The following is a 20,745-nucleotide window of genomic DNA, read 5'->3' as shown; positions in this document are numbered from 1 at the left end:
AAAATAAGATGATATTGAAAACAATAGAAATAATTTCAATATGTTTTAAAAAGTAAATAAATATTTGGCAAGTTAATGTATCATACTTTATTTATACAATTAATATAATGTTAAAAATTATATCATGAAGAAGGACTATTTAAAGGTTATAAATATGTGTAATCAACAAATTTATTTTAAAAGAATAGATATGTCATGAATCTCTTATGTTTAATTCAATTATATTAGAAAATCTAAGAGCTGACTGATTGTATTTTAGTATATTAACCTTATGATAAGTGTTCAATTGTTATTAATATATTTACACTTTTTTTACAAATAGATGATATATATTTTTGGGAACAATAATATTCAAGGTCATTATTTTATAATATTAAACTAGATAAATCAACATTATTTAAATAAAAAATTACTTTTAATTTTCTATAATTTTTAAAAATTAAATACTAGAATTATTTTATTTTTAATAATAATTATATATAAAAACAGAGAATATCAAAAAAAAAAAGTGTTAATAATGTTTTGTTTATATTATTATTTGCAAGGTATATAAAAGTTGTTCATTTATTATAAATTATAAAACTATATTGTATATTCATTGATTTTTAACATTACCTAAAAAATTTTCAGCAATACTAAACCATTTTTGAACAGGTATATCAATACTTCTATCATGAACAGATACCTCTGAACCTAAGACATCTTTAACATTTTTATTAACTAATCTTAAATTTCCATTTGTCCATTGTAAACCACGTTCATTATATTTTGTTCCAACTAAATTTTCAAAAAAATTTCCACTATCTGCTTTTTCTCTTATAACAATTCTATCAAAATTTCCATCTCCAGTATCAATTTTTTGCTTTTCTTTATTATTATTACTACCATTAAATAAATTAGCCCAACTTCCAAAAAGTGTTTCTTGTGTTTCTGGTGATATTGTCATTGGAAATAAAACATTTTTTTCTTTATCATTTTTATCATTTATATTATTAAAATATTTTCCAATAGTATCAGTTAAAAAATTTGTTGATTTTGGTGGTTGTGGTGTTGTTGATGTTAATCCAAACATATTCATCATTTGATTTGCAAAAATTTTCCATGTCTCAGGATCACCAGATTGTTGATTAGTTAAAACATTATTATTTTCCATAATAAGTTGTTGTTTTTCATCATTTTTTTTCTGTGGTAATCCCATAAATAATTGATTAAATGATGGAAAAATACCATCATTTTTGGTTGTTGAAACAATTTTTTCACTATTTATTTTATCTGATTGTTGTTTTTCGGCAAATAATTTAAGAATATCTCCAACAAGTCGTGCTCCATCTCCTGCTGTTTGTATTATATCTAAAAAAAAAACATGTGTTAATTAAATATTAATACACTACCAGTTTGTTGAGGTGATACAAAAACATTATTTTTTGTGAATAAATTACTAATTTGAAGAATAATTATAAGAATAATGTATTTGACAACCCACATTCTATTCTAATGTTTACTTTTTTTTTCTTTAATAATGTGGTTTTACTTAATTTAGTAAATTATTTATTTTAAATTAACAATTAATTTAGCCTAATATGTAATATTTCTAAAAATTATTTGTGTAGTAATATATATTCACAAAAATCTATAAATCAAAAGAGGAAAATCGGAATATCATTACCAAAAATGTGCATAATCTTTTATGTCAAATATTAGATTCACCAAATACCGGTTTTAAAATTAAAATTTATCTATATATATATATATATACAAAACTAAAGTTGCATATAAAATTGAACAAGTCTCATATCCAAATTATCCTAATATATTTAAAATTATAAAAGTAGAATAGCAAAAATTGTGTACAATTTGATAACGATGACGTTTTTATACTGACCTCAATTTTATCTTTTCCGTTAAGAATACGTTTAATATACAACATTTTAAAAACTATTAAAATAAATGATTATAAATCAACACTTAACTTTTGTAAAAATATATTAAAAAAAATTTATTATTCTTTTTTTTTAATTTAAAGTATTATTATACTATTTTTTGTATAAAAGTAAAAAAATAACTAATAAATAAAATAAACATTTTTAAATGTAAATAAAAATTATTGTTTCAAATAGATAAAAAAATTGTAAATTATTTTTTGCAATCAAAAGTACAATCTTTTTTATTGATATTATTTTCTAATTTCAAATATTAGTAATAAATTTGATAAAAAATTTTTAAAAATTTAAAAGAAAGAAAATAATTATAAACCAAAAATTTCTTTTGACATTTAATTAACATTAATAAAGAAATTTGCTACTATTTTTAAAGATTAAACATTTATAAAAGAATGACTATCTTAAAATCTTTTTATAATGTAAATAAATTATACTACATAAATAATTATTAAAAATTTTCAATTAATAAGTTTTGTTAACTGAAATTCTGAACTTATAGCATGATGATATAATTAATAAGGAAATTAGATAGATATAATAAAGCTAATTGATTCTTGTTTAGTTAGTGCTTTTCAACAACCAGTGGAAATTTTTAAAAGTTAAGAATTCATTTTAAATTTAGTAAAAGAAAACTTGTTAATCTGAGAAATTAGTATAGACTTTATTTTAACTGTATATATTGTTTTACATTACTTATATCTTAATGCACATATTTGAATTACATTTATTTAACGAATATAAAAAAAAGTATTTCTTTTTTCTATATAATCAAATTTAATAAATAAATTTATTAGCAATTTTCACCCCACTTTTATCAACAAATATATAAAACTTTTTTCATAAAATAGTATTTTTTTTCTCAATTTGCTTTTTATTTTTGATTACAATTATTAATTATAAAATATATAGTTTTTAATTTATTATAATAGTAAAAATAAAAGTTTATTGTATTATTAATATTAAATTTTTTGACCTATTCTTTTTAAAATTGCTATCTCATTATGTTTTATGTTTATAGTTTAAAAAAATTTGAATCATCAAAATAGCTTAATTGACTTAATAAGCTTATAATCTTAGTTAATAAATATAGTTTTATATTAAAAGTTGTTAGGACATATTCATATTGTCATTATTAATTTTCAATTATATTTTATATTTCTTTTTTAAAAAAGCTATATTTTAATTTTTATAAACGTTTACTTTTTAACAGATTAGAATTATTGCTTTTAAAAAAAATTTATTTTTATAAAAATTACAGAATATTTATAATTTGATAGATTTTAAGTAAAAAAAATAGTTATTTTTTAAATAATCTATTTAAAAACACAATATTTTGGTCATATCTAACTTAAAAGCCAAAATTTTATTTATTTTTTTATTGTAAAAATATGCTTAAAATTAAATAATAAACATAAAAAATATTAAAAGTCTTTATATATCTTATTGTAATATAAGTAAGTAATATTGTTTTTTTTTAACATTGTAACAACAATAATTAAATATAATCATTTACATTAAAATGCATTTATTTTAATATATTTTTTTGTCTAATTGTTTATTATTTTATAGTCATAATATTCAAAAAACAATATTATGAAATATTTTTACATACTGTTAAATTTTATTTATTTTTAAAACATTTTATTAATTACTTCAAAAATTTTTATTTTCTAATAACAGTTTTTTATTTTTTTTTTTTTTTTTGACTGAAAACTTTTTCTAATTAAAAGTTTTTAGAATAAGAAAGAACTAAAAACAATATTACGAAGACATTAAAATTTAATATTAATGATACATTTTTCTTATCATTATGAGTTTTAATAAAAACATATAAAATATTAAATATATATATTTTATTTTCTTAAAAATAAAACTAAATTTTAATTTTAAGGTAAAAAAAATAAAAAAATGATCTGTAAAACTTTTTTTTTTCCCCATATTTTTATTTTATTTTAAAAGCATTTAGCTTAATTGAATATTATATTAGAGAAATTAATAGTAAAAGAGGAAAATGATAAGCATTACATTAAAAAATTTGTACTAAAAATGATTTTCTGTACTATTTTTAGATAGTTATTAAAAATCATGTGGCTTAAAAAAATGTGTTTAAAAAAGCTAAAAAATTAAATATGTTAATTTTTAATTAAAAAAACGTTTTTTTTAATTTAATAATTTTTTATATAAAAGTACAAGATGTTTTAAAATGACGGAAATATATTAGCCAGTTATGTAAAAAAATCTAAGTAAAAAAAATAAAGCAATCAGTGTTATAAATTTTACATTTTATCTTTTAAAATTCTTCTACAATTTTTCTAATTCACACATATAATAAAAAGATAAGTGAAATCTTATATTTTTAATATTATCAATAAATAGATATATATTGTTTTTGAAAGTAGTAACATTTTCATAAAGAATTTATGATTTTGTTTGTAAGAAAAAAAAATTTTTATAATACTTTAAGCTATTATATATTGTATAATTACTTTATTAAGGCAATTTTATTTTATTTTTTATATATAATAAAAATTTAATTTAGAAAATTATATATTATAATATTTTTACCTTCTTTATATAATAAAACTGTTGAAAAAAACAAATAGAAAAATATTATTACTAATTAAGCTAATTTTAAATATTTTTGAAATTTTTTTTTAGATGAAAAGATTATTTCTATCAAATAAATTATAAAAGGATATTTTTAGTTCAATTCTCTCTTAACGATATTCTTTATCTTTAATTACAAATTTAAACTTTTATAATTGCATACTTATATACAAAAAAATATTTAAAAAATAAAAAATTATTTTATTTAAAAATGCTAGTACATTCTTCAAAATATAAATATTTATTTAAAATTAAGATTACTTGTAACAAAGTAAATGAACTTTTAGAAAAAAATATTTTTTTTCATTTTTACGGTAAAAGAAAATGTTATTGTATAAATACAACTATAATAATATGATTATGAGATTTATACTATAATTATATTGAGTATAATATTATTTTGTTATTATTGTATAAAGTTTTAATATATTAACAGTTTTTTTTAAATAATTAGAATTATATAACAATTAAATCTTTTTTAAAAAAATCATAGAATATTTTTTTTTGTAAAGGCATTAGTTTATATTATAAATGTTTATAAGCTTTTTTTATTATTAATAAGTAAAAAAAATTATATTTAATTTTTTATTGTTATAATTGTTTTCAGTTAAAATTATTAAATTTTTATTTACTATTCATTTTGTTACTATACTAAAGAATTGTATTGTAATTTACAATTATAGCTATGTTTGATATTCATACTATAATAAATGGTTATCTAACGACTATTTTTGTTTTTATGGGAGTTACTTTAAATATAATTTCAATAATCATATTAAGAGGAAGTTTTAAAAATAATGAAACAACTAAAAAAAGAATAAATGTACCAGTTAAAGATAATGAAATTTTGTTAAATTTAATAAAAAAGTCATCATCTGAAAATAGATTATATGATATTCATTCAAAACCTATACCAAAATTTAATAAAACAGCAAGTGCATATATTAATATAACTAAATCATCAGTAACAAATTCTCCTGTTATTATAACATGTGTAACAAGACCAAAAATTTATATTTATTTTACATGGATAACATTATGTGATACTGCTTTACTTATTTTTGCTTTTTTAATGTATGGTGCTCCTACAATTGGAAGTGAAAAATATGAATATTTTAATGCTCCATTTACTCCTATAATATATACGTTTTGTAATACAACAATGGTTGCTTCTGTATGGTTAATGTGTGCTTTAATGTATGATAGATATAGAGCATTAACATCAAAATTAAATGTTGCATTATCAATTAAATCAGTAAAAGAAAAAGAAATTCATAAAATGTTGGCATTAGTCTTTCTTTCATCATTAATTTATACTTTACCTCGTTTTTTTGAACTTAAAGTTATATATAAAGAAATTGAACCAAATGTAAGTTCATCTGAATTTTATATCAATGAAAATGATAATATTCAAATTATACCAATTCCTGTACAAACTGATTTAGTAAGAAATAATTTTTATATGATTGGATATCGTGTAATTGGTGGATTTTTATTTTATAGTTTAATACCATATATTATTTTATTTGGAACATCAACAAAAATTTCAATAGAACTTCATAAAACAGCTAAAAGAAGACAAAAAATGCTTTCAACATCATTATCAAATAAAAATATTTCTAATGTTACATCAGAATCAAATAGAATACTTTTTGCTGTTATGGCAAAATTTCTTATATCAAGATTAATGCCAACAATCTTAGATGTTATTGAATGTTTAGTGGGAGCAGATTCATTTAATAATGATCATTATTATGTATCATTATTTATAGATATAAGTAATTTTATTATTGTTGTCGCAAGTGGAACAAACTTTTTTATATTTAACTGTTACAAAAAAATATATGCAAAGATTAACCATAAAAAAAAAACTAATAAAAATTTCAATTTAAAAACTAATAATTAAATTTATAAATAATAATTATTTCTTTTTAAATAAACAAAAAAAAATAATTAAATGATGTAATATATTCTAATAGAAATTTTAAATAAAAGGTATAAATAAAATGTATATATATACTTTTTTTTTATTACAAAATTTAACTAGTAAAATTAAATATTTTATCTTTTTAATATTTAAATAACTTAAAGAAAAAAGTTTTACTCTTCAAAAATTTAATTTAAATAGTTTTATTTAAAACAAATATTATCATTCTAATTTATTAAATTCTAGAAAAATAATGTATTTTGGTGTTTGTTACATTAAATGTAGTAATTTTTGACCAACAATGTTCTTCTTGTAAATATGTTATTATGCTAATTTATTGTTTTATTTTAAAAAAAGTGATTCTGCACTAAAATTAAATAATACTTTTATATGTGAATGTGTTTTTTTTTAATTTATTGTAATTATAAATTTTTTTTTTTTAAATTAATCGTTTGAAGAGGTTATTAATGCAAAAGCAAGGAATATATATAAAGATTTAAACAAAAAAGCTCTTACAGTTTAAAAAATTTAATAAATTTTTTCAAAAAAAAAAAATAAATAAATAAATAGATTAAAGTTTTTTTTTTATTTTGTATAATAAAAACTAAAATAATAATTTCATTTTTAATTATATATGTCGTCAAAATTATAACTTTTATTATTTATTATATATTCTTATTAAAAAAAAACTTTTTTTGTATTTTTTTAAAGATAAAAAAATATGTTAGTAAAAGATAATAAATTCATCAATATTATATGTTTAAAATTATTAAAAATTATTTTGCTGACATTTAAATGTATTATTCCATATTTTATTACCACCTCGTTGAATTACAAAAAAATTGTTAAGCTGACTAATATAATTTTGTGAATCAAAATTATTTGCATTTGATAATAAAACATTAATAACACTCTGATCATATCTATGACATCCATCACTCTTTATATCATATCTATTATTTCTAAAATCGCATGGTGCTAAACGTGATTTTGGTGGAGCTATACAATCTTTTTCTAATGAACATAATAAATACCATTTTAAAATATCTGTTGCAGTATCTTTTGTTTTAACAGCAAAAATAAATCCAGCTTCATACATTTTATTTTTAATTGTACTAATTGAAGTTATATTAGTTGGAATATACTTAAATAAGCCTTCATTTGTTGCTGGTAAAATTCCATGACCTGCAAAACTATGGAGAAGATAGGCGGATTTTTGGCAATGTTCAATATTTAATTTCCATACAAATGCTTCATCTGATACTTTTGTAACATTTGTATCATTAGAATAATCCTTAGTTTTTAATTGCTCAGTTAATTTATGATTATATTTGTGTTTACGGCGACATGTCACAAGTGAATAAATTTTTGATAAATCTGATCTTTTAAAAATGACGCTTGTATCAGCATACCAAATTGTTTTAAAATCTCTTAATGTTTCCTTAAAAAATATATATAAGTATAAAAAAAAAATTTTATTATTACCGCTATTATTATTGGTTTCCATGAATACAAAAATAATTCTTTTACATGAGAAGGATATTTTTCATAATCAAATTTTCTATATTCAACATTACAAATACTTTTTATCTCATTTATACTATTTATATTTAAACCTAAATCATAAAAAATAATTTTGTAATTAGGATAATATTTATAGATCGATTCAAATAAACTAAATGATTCAATAAAATGATTTTGTGACATTGCAATTACTATGGGTGGTTCTAGATTATCTGATGAAGTTATATTTATATAATCATTATCTATACTTCTTAATTTAAAATCTATAAGATATTTGTATAAAGATAAATTAAATGTTTTTCCCTTAATATTTTCATTATTTGGTAGAACATAAGTTAATTCTCTTTCTTTTTCATATAAATCATTATCAAATATCCATTTATAAGTTTTTGAATAAGTTATAAAATTCTATAAACAAATATTATTAATAAAAAAAATCAAAACTTACAGTTATATTAATATTTAATAAAATAATAACAATTAATAATAATAGTATTTTTTTAAAATTATTTAAACACAATGTAAAAATTGTGTTTGAAAATAATTTTATTTCTTTCATTATTATATTTCCTTCTATTTTAATATTTTTACCATTGAATTATATTACATTTTAACTAATGTTGTTCAAATATATTTTACTACAACAGTAAAATTTATTTAACAATAGTATCTTTTGTGTAATTTGCTAAAAAATAGAAAGTCTTTAATATTAAATATAAATAAAATATAAAATTTAACATTAAAATACATTTTAATTGTATTGTTTAAGAAATAAAATAAAAATTAAAAATAAAAAAATAATTTTTTTTTACCAAAAATATATGGAAGTATTCAAACTATAGTGATATATACAACAAAAAAAATATTTGTAAATAAAATATTTTATATTCATTTATATAAAAAGCTTTATTTAATTTTAAAATTAAAATTTCGTTATGATTAAAAATTAATATTCTATTAAAAAAAACAACTCATTATTATATTGTTGTTATTTAATATCTTTTAAAAGTAAAAGATAAAATTATATTTATATAATGGAGAAATGTTTATTTCTTTTATCAGTATCATAATCTTCTAAAAAAATGTATATCAAACATAAAAATAAAATTTTATTTAATAAAAAAAATTTTAAAATTATTGGTAAATGTAATTGTAAAAGAAATATAATAAAAGTAATAAAAAAATTATACGATTAAGTTAATAAATATTGGATGAATAACTTCTTAGTGATAAATAACATAATAATCGTCTTTTAATCAAACTCTTCCGACAGTTTTTTTTTTCAATTAAAATATATACTGTAAGTAAGAGCAGATGTAGTTATTTTTAGTTCAATGTTTTAAATATATTCTAAATGACATTAGTTTAATGAGTATAATTTACTTTTTAGAAATATAAAACTAAAAAACTTGTTAAACTTTAAAAACATTTATATTAATTGTTGTAATTAGAATAATTTTAAAAACAACCTATATTTCTTTACTGTTATGTAAATATTTCACTTTTTCTTTATATAATATTATAGCTTATGTGTAATTGTTGTCATTATAAATATATTCTTCATGTCAAAATTTTTTAGAATACTGTGAATCATGTTAGAACAAAAAAAAAAAAATTCTTCAATCAAATAAAAATATATGTGAGATTAAAGTTTTAAAACATAAATATATTAAAACAAAAATTGTAGAAAAAATTTTATCCTATATGCCACTTAGAAAATTTATAGGTATATTTATATCAAAATTATATTTTGATTTTGAATGAGAATCAAAATAAATTTTTTAAAATAAAACATTTATTATAACAACAAACAAATTTCTCATTTAAAAACTTCTTGATTACAAAATATTTATAAGGAAAAGTTATTAAAAAAAAAAAATTAAACAAAATGTTTTATGGTGATTATTTTTGGAACCGCTGGTTTAAGTTTTATAAATTTTACTAACTCTGTTGAAAATTGAAATATCCCAAGTGGTTTTCTTATCTGTTTCAAAATTACAATTTCAAAACTTTTATCTATTTAAATAAGTTTTGAACAAATAAAATCCAAAATGCTGATTTTTTTAAAACTTTTTAATATAAAAAATAAATTTTTTAGCCGTTTTTTTTACCTTTTTACAAAATTATATGTTTAAATCTTAACAAATAAAAAATTTACATTATTCCCTTCTCAAAACTTTTACTATAAAAAGGCAAAAAGTTTGTAAAATAATATTACACATCTATAAATCAACATAATATGTTTTCTTTCAAAAAATTTTTAAAAATGAAAATATTTTAGAATATTACAAACTAATTATACGTTTAATATATTTAAGGATACAATGGAAAAAAAATAATTATTGTAAAAATTTATTAAGCAAAAAAAATAATAAGTTTATATCATTTTTAAAAACACTGGAAAAGTACTTTTAACTAAGATAATTATTATTTTTTAGCTAATAATTTAATATTTCTTTAAAAATAATTTAAAATTAATATTACTTATATTGAATTCAATTTTAAAAAAATAAATTCATTAACATATGAAAATATTTATTATATACAATTTTATCAAGGTAAATAAAATATTATGCATATTTTATTAAACATTAAGTTAAAAGAGAAAAAATAAAATAATGTCAATAATTCATAAGCCATTTAAGTACTTATAAAATATAGTAAAACTTAAGATTCAAACAATTTCATTTTTTTTACAACAAAAAATTTCATATTATTTAATAAACTTTATTCATTTTGATGCTTAAGTAATTACAATTATCAATATTAATTAACAGTAGCTACTTACAATAATAAAAATATTTATTTTATATTTCCTAAATTTTTTTTCTTTTTTAATCATTATAAGTAACTTTTTTAAATAGAAAAATATCGACAATAATATATTACACTTATTTTATAAATTTATTAAATATTTCTTTATCAAGTAACAATTAAAATAAAAATCACAAGATTTATAAAAATATTTGTATATTTTTAAAAAAATTACAATTTTTCAAGTTAAAAAAATTTTTATTGTTTCAAAAAAAAACTTAAGAAAACTAAAATATTTGAGTTTAGAAAAAATGGTTAATGAATACATATTTATATTAATAATCTATATTATATATTAAAAAAAGGTCAAATATAAATATTTTATTTTCACTTTACTTAACTTTTTAATTTCAATTTATTGAAAATTTAACTTATTTATTTTTATGAAAAGATGTTAATTAAAACTATAACAATAATAAAATTTTTTGTAGACATTTTAAATTTTATATACAAAACAATGAAAATGTTAATTTTAAATATGTTTTGTACCTGAAATTGCTATAAGATAAAAAAACTTTATTTTAAAAATAAAAAATTGATAATCAAAGCTTTAAAATAATGTGAAAAAACGTTTTTAAATTATTTGAATTGTATTAAAAAAAATTATTTTCTTTAATATTTTTAAAATATTATTTAATTTTACATTTTTTTTATTATTTTGTATTTTAATTATCTAATAATATTTTTACTAAAATAACAATAACTATAACCTTATAATGTACTACGTTTTAAAAAAATATTTATTTAATTTAATATACTATTTAAAAATCTTTATAACTACATATTTACTTACTTTTTCTATGAATATGCTGTTATTGTTTAATATAAGATATAAATTATTTTCGTTTTATTGATTTAATAAAAATACTATAAATCTATTGGGAATATATATTTCACAGTTTAGAAAGAAACCATTTTCTACTAACTTTAAATTTAAAAATAATATTTATATAAGAAAAATTGATAAAATGATTAAAAAAGATTAAAAAGTTTAATGATATATAAACAAAAAAATAATAATAAATTTAATAATATTACAATATATATTTTTAATTAAAAAAAACTAATATATATTTATTAAAAGTAAAAATAAAAGTAATATTTATAATATAATTAATGACAAAACTTTATTATTAAACATAATTAAATATAGTTGGCAATTTCTACTACTGTAATATTAATTTTTATAAATATTTAAAAGGTATATTTAATAATTTTTGTTATAAAATGAAACATTATTTTATTTCATTAAAATATTTAAAAACCATAACTTTTATAAATAATTAAAAAGGATTAAAAGAGATATTAAATTAAATCCATAGCAAATATAATCTCTTCTTAAATATTGTTGACAGCTACTTATATATAAATGTTTTATTTAAAAGTTATATGATACATCTTATATAATACATTTTTTTCTTCAATTATATAATAATCCACTAACAAATTGTAGAAGAATCTTAATGACATATAATTATTTTTAGAAAATGAGTGTAATGTCAGTTTTAGTAATATTTTAAAAGCAAATATATTTTACAAATTCAATATTTTATTATAATATTATTATTTTTTAGTTTTATAATTTTAAAATCATTTTAATACTTAAAAAAATATTTTGTTGGCTTCAATTTTATTTTAATTAAAATATGAATGCTATATTTATCATTTTTATTTCTACTCATTATTAAATTATATTTATTGTTCTTAATTTTTGACATTTTTGTTCACTTTATAAAAATAAATATAAAAAAAATTTATACCAAATCATTCATCTCATATTCTGTATTATTTTCTTCATCTGTTATACTTTCAGTTGAATCACTAAAACATTCTGATTCTAAACTATCGGAATCATAATACTCTTGTTCTGATAGCATCATTTCATACTAAAAAAAATATTTAATTATATAATATTATTACCAAACCTTTGGTACTTTATATTCAAATTCATTTTCTAATGGAATAACTAAAAATACTTCATTATTTTTATGAACTTCAATAAACATTGGATTTGTTATTTGTTGTTTTTTGACAAAATTGCGAACAGCAGGATAAATAATTTTTGTTGCGTATATCCATTTAAAATATGATTCAAAATTAGAATTTAATTTACAAACAATAGCTTTTTTCATTTTTGGCATTTTAATTTTTTCAAATCCATTACTATTTAAAGCATTCATTATTGGAGGATCAACCATCCCACTAGTTGTTTCTGTAGCTGATGAAAAGACAACTCCATATGCAGATTGTAAATAATCAGAATAATTTAATGAAATATCATCATAAAATATAGCTATTGTTGTTGCTGGAACAGAATTTTCACTAAGTAATGTTTCTTGAAGTTCTACTAATTTATTAATAGTTTTATAATATGAACCAATATTATATTTATAAATTATTCCAATATTCTCACTAAATCCAGGTATTTTTCCTTCTTTAATTTCAATATCAATAAATCTTTGACCATATTTTGGAAAAAATAATAATATTATTAATACAATAATTGCTAAAATTGATATAAAAAATATCATAATATACCTAAAATTATTAAAATTATTAACTAATAGTAATTTTAATAATAAAAAACATTATTATAAATTAATACATTTTAAAAATAATAACAAAAATAAAGTAGTTATCCATATCTAGTCACATGTTTTAACAAAATATTTAGCAAATTTTGTCCTTCAATCAATGCTAAAAATATAAAATAAATGTTAAGCTAATATTTAATCACGTTACAAAGAATAAATTTATATTTTTAATATTATAATACATCTTTCTTCAAATTGTCATTTAATTACATTCTTAAAAATTTATTTTTATTTTCTTTTTGTTTTGTCAATATATATATATATTAACCTTTATAAACTATTTTTAAGAATATTAGGATTATTTAAAATTTTAAAAGTTATAATAGTATCCAATTTTTAAATACATTTCATAATAATTAATTTTTTTAATAATCGTCATAGAATGTACACATAAATTTCATAATAGATAAAGAATAAGTAGAAAATTGACATAAAAAGGCATATTTTAAAATATAAAATTAAGAATATTTTATAATTAAAAATTATCTAAAAATTTTTTTTAAATATTATAAATTTTATATAATATACTAATTTTTTTTTTAATATTATTTATTATTAATATATTAAAAAAAAATATTTTAAATATTTAATAGAATAAAAATTTTTATTATAACAATCAATGTGTAACATTTTAATTAGAAACTTGTACAACATTAAAAAGTATATGCCTATACCAAATATTGACTAGTATTAAGAATTAAATAGATACACTATTCATCTTTAACAATGTTTAAAATACATAAGAATATATATATATATATATATAGATAACAAAAGTAATGGCATTATAAATAAATTTTAAAAATATATATAAATAATAAAATAATTTATATTAAGATACTTAATAGATTTTTTAAGTAAAATTAATTAATTTTTAATAGTAAAATAATAAATTATAATATTAATAAAAATTATTTAATAATTTTTTTATTTTTATTGGTAAAAGTATAACTTAATAATATGTATATTAAAATATTATCAAATATTAAATAAAAATTGATTATCTTCTTTTATATTACCATTTATATAATTTTCATTGTTTATTCTAAACAATAAAAAAAAATTATCTTCTCTCCTGAAATTTATTTTAAATTAAAAAATATTTATAAAATAAAAAAAAGTCATTTTATTAATTTATTAAAAAGAAAAGTAATAAATAAATTTGTTTAAAAAAAATGTAAAAATAATTTTGTTCATATTATTAAAATTAACAATATAGTTTTGTTACCGAATATTATAGATAATTATATTGAAAAAAAAAAAATTTTTAATTTTCAATTTCGACAACATTTGTAAAATAAAAATTGTATAAAATTATTATAAAAGTAATGCAGTTAACAATATCTGCAGATCAATAAAATATTTGTTTGCAACAAACATAAAAATGTAAGCGAGTTAAACCTTAGTTATTGTAACATTAATTCCTAAATTTCCATTTTCAGAAAATAACTTTGCTAATTTTGAGTCAAATAAAAGGCAATCTGAACTATTTAAAGAGGAGGCAATACCTTCGTGAATACTTTTTGGTGCCGCTTCCCAACATAAACGTCTTTTTTGATTTGAAAGCTCCAATCGATAAATAAATTGTTCCGCTTCTTTTTTAGATCCAATAAGTTGGACGATAGCATAAAATTGTTCTGTATTTCCATATTTTTCCTGTTTTTCTAAAACAAGCATAAAATGACAACCATAACATGATTGTAACATAACCCAATCAACAGCACCTGGAAGGCTTATATCTGTTGCAAGAAAAACAATATCTTCACCTTGAAGTGTTGTAATGGAACGATGAGCTTTCATAAGGTGAGGCATAACATGTTCTACACCACCTTGCCATCTACATGATGCTCCAGGACATGGGCAACAATATGGTCTAAATTCACATCCTTCTTCATGTGAAAGTTTTTCAGAGGCAGAAAATGCATCATTACATCCATTAACATTATATTTACAGGGAAAATATATTGTTGCTGCAATTTTTTCCATAGCTAAATTTCTTACGTTTGGAACTGGTCCTCGGCAAGATGGACAACAATTAAGTTTTGGACGACATGAACCACATACTAAATGTCCAGATCCACATTGATATAATGGTGGAACCATATATTCCATACAAACAGGGCATTCAAAAGCATTTAAAACATCGGCAGAAGCTGGTACAGGTTTATTAAGACTTTCTAATAATAATTTATTTGTTAAAGTAATATCATTTCTTGTTCTTAATTCATCAATTGTAGATGTAAAATTTGTTCTATCATTTTTTAAAATATTTTTTGAATTATTTCTACTTTCTGATTGATCAATTGTCCTTGATAGTGGAAATGATTCATTCAATATATCCATTCTATCTTCATCTATTGATGAATCATCAATAGTTATATTCATACCACCTTCACCATGATTATCAATATTTTCTGATATTTGATAATTACTTCTATTATTACTTCTTTCACCACTAGATCTAAAATCCATTCTTTCATCAATTCTACTATTATTTTTTCGTTCTATTTTAGGTTCTGGTTCTTCATTATTTCTAGTTACAGATCTACTTTCTATCCTGTTATCAGATGAAATATGATTTGTATTACTATTAATATTCACATTACCTTCACGTATTATATTTGAATTTTCAGATGTTCCTACAATTCTAGCAGTTGCTCGATTTCTATTATGATTATTTCCACTACCACCAGATCTACCATGTTGATTTTGTCTTTGAAAATGTCTATTACTTGATGATCTATTATATACTATTTGTGATGGTTGAATATCACTTTCCATTGAATTTGAACTTCCTGAACTTGAATACACTTCCAATCCTTCATTATTTGATGAAATATTAATTAGTTCTTCTGAATTTGCACGATTTGAATTTCTATAAGTTCCTCTCCTTGTACTTCTTTCATTTTTGCTTTCCCTATCACTTCGATGTCTATTACTCATTATATAAAAATATAAAAAAAAAAAAAAACTTTTAGCTATACTGAAGCTAGTAATAAAAAATAATCTATAAATAAATTATAATATTAAAAAAAAAATTGATTATAAGAAATAATACAAATGATATAGTTTAAAAAATATCTAATATTAAGCTTTATATAATTATTATACTTTTAAAAAATAATAAATAATATCTTAACTTTTATTAGATATTAATTAAATATATAAAATAGTTATTTTAGATAATATATTACAATTTTTATTAAAAATAATTAGAACTTTTAACAATTATTCGTCATCGTTAAAATACAATTTAAATAGACATTTTTATAATTTAACTGACATTTATATTTCTATTAATTTTATGAGATAAGGACAATGTCAAAACTACCAACTATATGAATGGAATAATTTTTGTATACAACAAATAACCAAAATAAAAGTATATATTTTTGAGGGAAATTTTTTAACTACTATTAATCGATTAAAAAAATATATTTTTTTACCTCATATAATTTATTATATAATAAAAAAAAACAATACTAGCGTTGATAAATATTCATAAAATATTGAAAAAGAAATATAAAACTTATAGTTAAAAGTTATATTATAATAAACAATAGAAATATAAAAAGCAAGAAATATATATATTTATTATTGTTAATTATGTCAACACGTGACTATACATAAATAATAATTTAATAAAACAGTTAAACTTAAATTTAAACATTTAAAAAAAAAAAACTAAGTATTAATAATTTTTAAATATTCATTAATTTGATAAGAACATTATTTTAAAACATTTTTTGTTTATATGAAAAATGCTTTACTTTTGTAATACAACAATCGTTTCGAGACAAACATATGACGAACTAAAAAGAGAACAGTAGATATGACATATTTTATACAAAAAATAAAGAGATTGTAAAGGCGTTTTACAAATATAAGAAATAAGTATTGATTATAAAATGAAATCTAAAAAAAAAAATTAAAAAAAAAATAAAAAAAAAAATAAATTCAAACTATTTTTTTTTAAATCTATCAAATTTTTTTTTAACAAATATATTCTAAATATTAGTAGAAAAAAAGAAAAAAATGAAATGTACATAAGTTAGTAGAAGGTATGATAAAGCAGAACCAATATATTTATCTAAACAATAACATTACTTCTTTTTTACTAGTTGATATCTTTAATATAAATAATTGACAACTTTTATAACATCATATTAAAATTTTGTATTTAATGATCAACTTGTACTCTTAATGTTAATTTATTAAAATATATTGTTACTTATTAAAGAATGTTCTTATAAATAATAACCAATAAATGAAATTATTTATTATGTTTGAATGGAAACAACAATGTAACTATTATATATAACAGAACATTACAAATTATTATCTTGTATGTAAATAAAAATTTTATTTGAAAGAAAAATGATATTTTAATGATGAATAATATTTAATATTATCCAAAAATAAGTTATTATTAAGAAAGTATATTGTTTATTCTTTTCCTTATTACACTAACTAAATAAAACATTTGTGGGAAAAATTAATAATATTATCATTAATTTTAAAGGAAGTGTATGATATAATTTGAAATGTAAATTAATACTTTTGTAATTTAAAATAATATTTAATCATTAAAATAAATATTTTGAAGGTTATTAAATTTTATTATTTTTGTTTTAATTTAACTACCTCAAACTATTAAATTTTTTTTTCAATAAAAACTATATACTTTTATCTTAATTATTAATGTTTTATTTTTTTTTATATTTATAGTTTAAAATTTTATTTTATATATAAAAGAAAATTAAATTTCTTACTCGTTTAAACATATTTTTTTTATAAAAATGTCATTTATTCTATAATTGTAAATTCAAGTAGAAAAATGTTATATTTAAAATAATTTTACTACTAATTAAATTTATAAAAATGACGTTTCTCAAAAAAGCCGTTTAGTTAATATAACTTTTGACATTATAGGCTCTTTTTGTCAAAAGACAACTTCTTTGTTAATAATGATGAGCCAATCAAAAATAAACTATACCACTGTATAATTTTGTTTCTAAACTAGAAAATAATATTAAAATAAGTAAATTAATTATTTGTCAAATATGACAATTATTTAGTTAATTCATGAAGTCAAGGTTGTTTGAAAAAAATAGATATACATGGTAAGATAATATCAAAAGAAATATATAAACTAAAATGTAATCTGATTTTAATAAGTATTTTATTGGAAATGAAATATATTATTTCTTTGTTAGTAATTATTTTCTTTATACTTAATATTGCTCACTCAGCACCGTAAGTTCTTGATTTAAATATAGCATATTTCATAAAATTTTTAGTCAATTTTACGGACCACCAGGATACGGTTTTGGAGGATACAGAGGATACAGAGGATATGGAGGATATGGAGGATATGGTGGTTATAGACCACATTGGAGACATCATATGCCTCCACCACCACCACCACCAATGATGGGGCCACCTCCAGTTGTTCAAACAACTGTTGTTAGAACGATTACAACAACAGTTGGATAATTGCAAACAAATTATTTTAATTCATTTTAAAAAAAAAATATATTTCAAATAATTTACCATTTAATAAAAAAAAATTTTTAATGGATTTAATAATATTTATGTTTGTTTAAAAAATAAAACAATTTTTTTTTTATTTTTTTTTTCAAATAAGAAGGATACTATTGTATAACAGTTACAGTGCAAAAAAGTATACATAAATTTATATATAATTTTAGAAAAATTTTATTTTTAAATGTTATTTTAATTGTAAAAGAATATTCTTCTCAATTTTGTATATCTAATTACCAAAATATAAAATTTTTAATTAACAACTTTCACTTTTTCTTGAATTCTTTCCTAGAAAATTTAGTTATATTTCACTTATTTTTTTTAAATTATATGAAAATTTTTTTTTTCTATATTTATGGTTAATCATTCTACTTAATTCGTAATAATCATGTACAATTAGTAATTCATGTTAGCCGTTCTATTAAAAATAATATATTTTTAAAGAAATTAAAAATTTTATGGTTAAATATATTTTTTTTTTCGATAGTACAAAGTTACGTAGTTGTCTTTGGAAATTTTTACAAAATATAATAATTATTAAGTTTTAAATTTATATCTAAACATATACATAAAAATGACTTATTTTTGGTTTAAAAATTTAAGATATATAAAATTCAATCAAATATTTATATTTTATTGAAATACTAAAATATTTATTATAAAAAAGAAAATTTGTTTAGAAATTTTATACAATGTTAGTCCGGGTAATGGTAACTCACTTTTTTATTTCATAAATAATATAAAAGATTTGGTAGTTTAAATATTATATTTATATTTTTTTTTATTAGTTATTGTGTATAAAAATAACAAAGAATTAAAAATTTGTTCCTGCAAGATTAAATAGTTTAACATAGATAGGTTAATTGCACCTTAAAAATGATATAACAAAATATTCATTTTATACTATAACTAATTATTAAGTGTTTTTTTAGAATAATATAACATAAAAAAAGTTTATTATTTGTTATTTTTTCAAAGGAAATGATAAAATAATTATTTTTAATATGTAGTATAAAAATATATAATTTTTTAGTTTTTTTTTTATATATTTTTATAATGTTTAAATATTTTTTACATTATATAAAATATAACATTATTTTATTATACATTATTTTATTTCATATTAAAATTCTTTAATATCATTAAAATTTAGTTAATTTGTTAATTTAATGATAAATTAATATCTGATAAATTTTTGTTATTTAATTTTTTTTTTTAAATTACTAGTACCATAATCTGATAAAAATAATTTTTTGTTATCATGGTATACTTCTTTTTAACATATCATTTTTGTAGTAGTTACTTAAAAAATTATTCCTTAAATTAGTTTTTAACTGATAATGCAAATTGACAAATAATGTTAAGAAATATAAGATGTTAATAAATATAAACTTTAGTATTTTTATTAAATAAACTAAATAAATAGTTGTTACTATTACTCTTTAAAATATTTTATTAAATTGGAATATGTATATAGAGATTTTTGATTTAAAATATATTAAAAAATGGATGTTTATGATAAACAGAATTATTTTTAGATACAAAGTCTTTTAACAATTATTACAATCATTTTTATAAATTTAATTATTTGTTCTTTTTTTTTTTATTTTATTTTATCAACAAACAATTTTTACTTTTATTATAAAATATTTCTTTATTTTAGGACTTTAATTTTATCTTTTTAAAAGTTCATACTAAGTTTTTTTTTTTCATATATAATGCTTATATATTTTTAAAAGTATAAGAAAAAGTATCAATTATTTTAAATAAACGGGTGAAAGGTGGTTGCATAAAA

The 20,745-nt window shown here is 17.5% G+C and overlaps 5 protein-coding genes across 5 annotated transcripts; 2 read left to right on the top strand and 3 right to left on the bottom strand.

The window, feature by feature from the left end:
* Window positions 1-595: 595 nt before the first annotated feature.
* On the bottom strand, window positions 596-1,485 carry SRAE_X000216100 (Hypothetical protein; the record flags this gene model as incomplete). Its single annotated transcript, XM_024644640.1, has 2 exons — window positions 596-1,350; window positions 1,392-1,485. 2 exons carry the CDS (start codon window positions 1,483-1,485, stop codon window positions 596-598), a joined length of 849 nt encoding a protein of 282 aa, XP_024499632.1.
* Window positions 1,486-5,286: 3,801 nt separating this feature from the next.
* SRAE_X000216000 (G protein-coupled receptor, rhodopsin-like family and GPCR, rhodopsin-like, 7TM domain-containing protein) lies at window positions 5,287-6,453 on the top strand (the record flags this gene model as incomplete). The annotated part of the gene is made up of 1 exon (XM_024644629.1): window positions 5,287-6,453. One exon carries the CDS (start codon window positions 5,287-5,289, stop codon window positions 6,451-6,453), a length of 1,167 nt encoding a protein of 388 aa, XP_024499631.1.
* A 790-nt stretch (window positions 6,454-7,243) lies between these two features.
* Window positions 7,244-13,455, bottom strand: SRAE_X000215900 (Protein of unknown function DUF1647 family-containing protein; the record flags this gene model as incomplete). The annotated part of the gene is made up of 5 exons (XM_024644618.1): window positions 7,244-7,915; window positions 7,960-8,406; window positions 12,573-12,698; window positions 12,738-13,350; window positions 13,418-13,455. 5 exons carry the CDS (start codon window positions 13,453-13,455, stop codon window positions 7,244-7,246), a joined length of 1,896 nt encoding a protein of 631 aa, XP_024499630.1.
* A 1,346-nt stretch (window positions 13,456-14,801) lies between these two features.
* On the bottom strand, window positions 14,802-16,349 carry SRAE_X000215800 (E3 ubiquitin-protein ligase SIAH1; the record flags this gene model as incomplete). Its single annotated transcript, XM_024644607.1, has 1 exon — window positions 14,802-16,349. One exon carries the CDS (start codon window positions 16,347-16,349, stop codon window positions 14,802-14,804), a length of 1,548 nt encoding a protein of 515 aa, XP_024499629.1.
* A 2,142-nt stretch (window positions 16,350-18,491) lies between these two features.
* On the top strand, window positions 18,492-18,902 carry SRAE_X000215700 (Hypothetical protein; the record flags this gene model as incomplete). Its single annotated transcript, XM_024644596.1, has 3 exons — window positions 18,492-18,529; window positions 18,585-18,662; window positions 18,707-18,902. 3 exons carry the CDS (start codon window positions 18,492-18,494, stop codon window positions 18,900-18,902), a joined length of 312 nt encoding a protein of 103 aa, XP_024499628.1.
* Window positions 18,903-20,745: the final 1,843 nt, after the last annotated feature.

The sequence above is a fragment of the Strongyloides ratti genome, scaffold srae_chrx_scaffold0000004, assembly GCF_001040885.1.
Source record: "Strongyloides ratti genome assembly S_ratti_ED321, scaffold srae_chrx_scaffold0000004".
In the NCBI taxonomy this organism is placed as follows: Eukaryota; Metazoa; Nematoda; class Chromadorea; order Rhabditida; family Strongyloididae; genus Strongyloides; species Strongyloides ratti.
This window is presented reverse-complemented; position numbering and strand designations above follow the sequence as displayed.